Here is a 248-nt window from a genome sequence, read left to right on the forward strand (position 1 = left end):
AAGAAAACACTCCTTTATCCTACCGCTTGCTCTCATCCTCGCGCCTCATGAGCAGCTGCCTCTTCCACAGCGGAATGGCCTGCAGCCGCTTCTCCTTCGGCCTCCTGCAGGCGCTGCTCCTCCGCCTCTTTCTTGGCCCGCTCGGCCGCCTTTCGGGCCAGCATCTGCCTCTTCCACTCGGGGATGCGGTTGCCGGCATTGTCCACGTCGGGGACCTGGGGAGGGCCCTGGTTAGGCTTGTATGGCTT

General features: G+C 62.9%; 1 protein-coding gene across 1 annotated transcript in view; it reads right to left on the bottom strand.

The window, feature by feature from the left end:
• Nucleotides 1-248, bottom strand: part of LOC119587943 (espin-like) — a gene marked incomplete in the record, with an annotated part of 133,296 nt that overhangs the window by 2,904 nt on the left and 130,144 nt on the right. The window contains 1 exon segment of the mRNA XM_037936654.1: nucleotides 24-215. Within this exon segment, the coding sequence (XP_037792582.1) occupies nucleotides 33-215 (183 nt within the window).

Source organism: Penaeus monodon, chromosome 23 (assembly GCF_015228065.2).
Source record: "Penaeus monodon isolate SGIC_2016 chromosome 23, NSTDA_Pmon_1, whole genome shotgun sequence".
In the NCBI taxonomy this organism is placed as follows: domain Eukaryota; kingdom Metazoa; phylum Arthropoda; class Malacostraca; order Decapoda; family Penaeidae; genus Penaeus; species Penaeus monodon.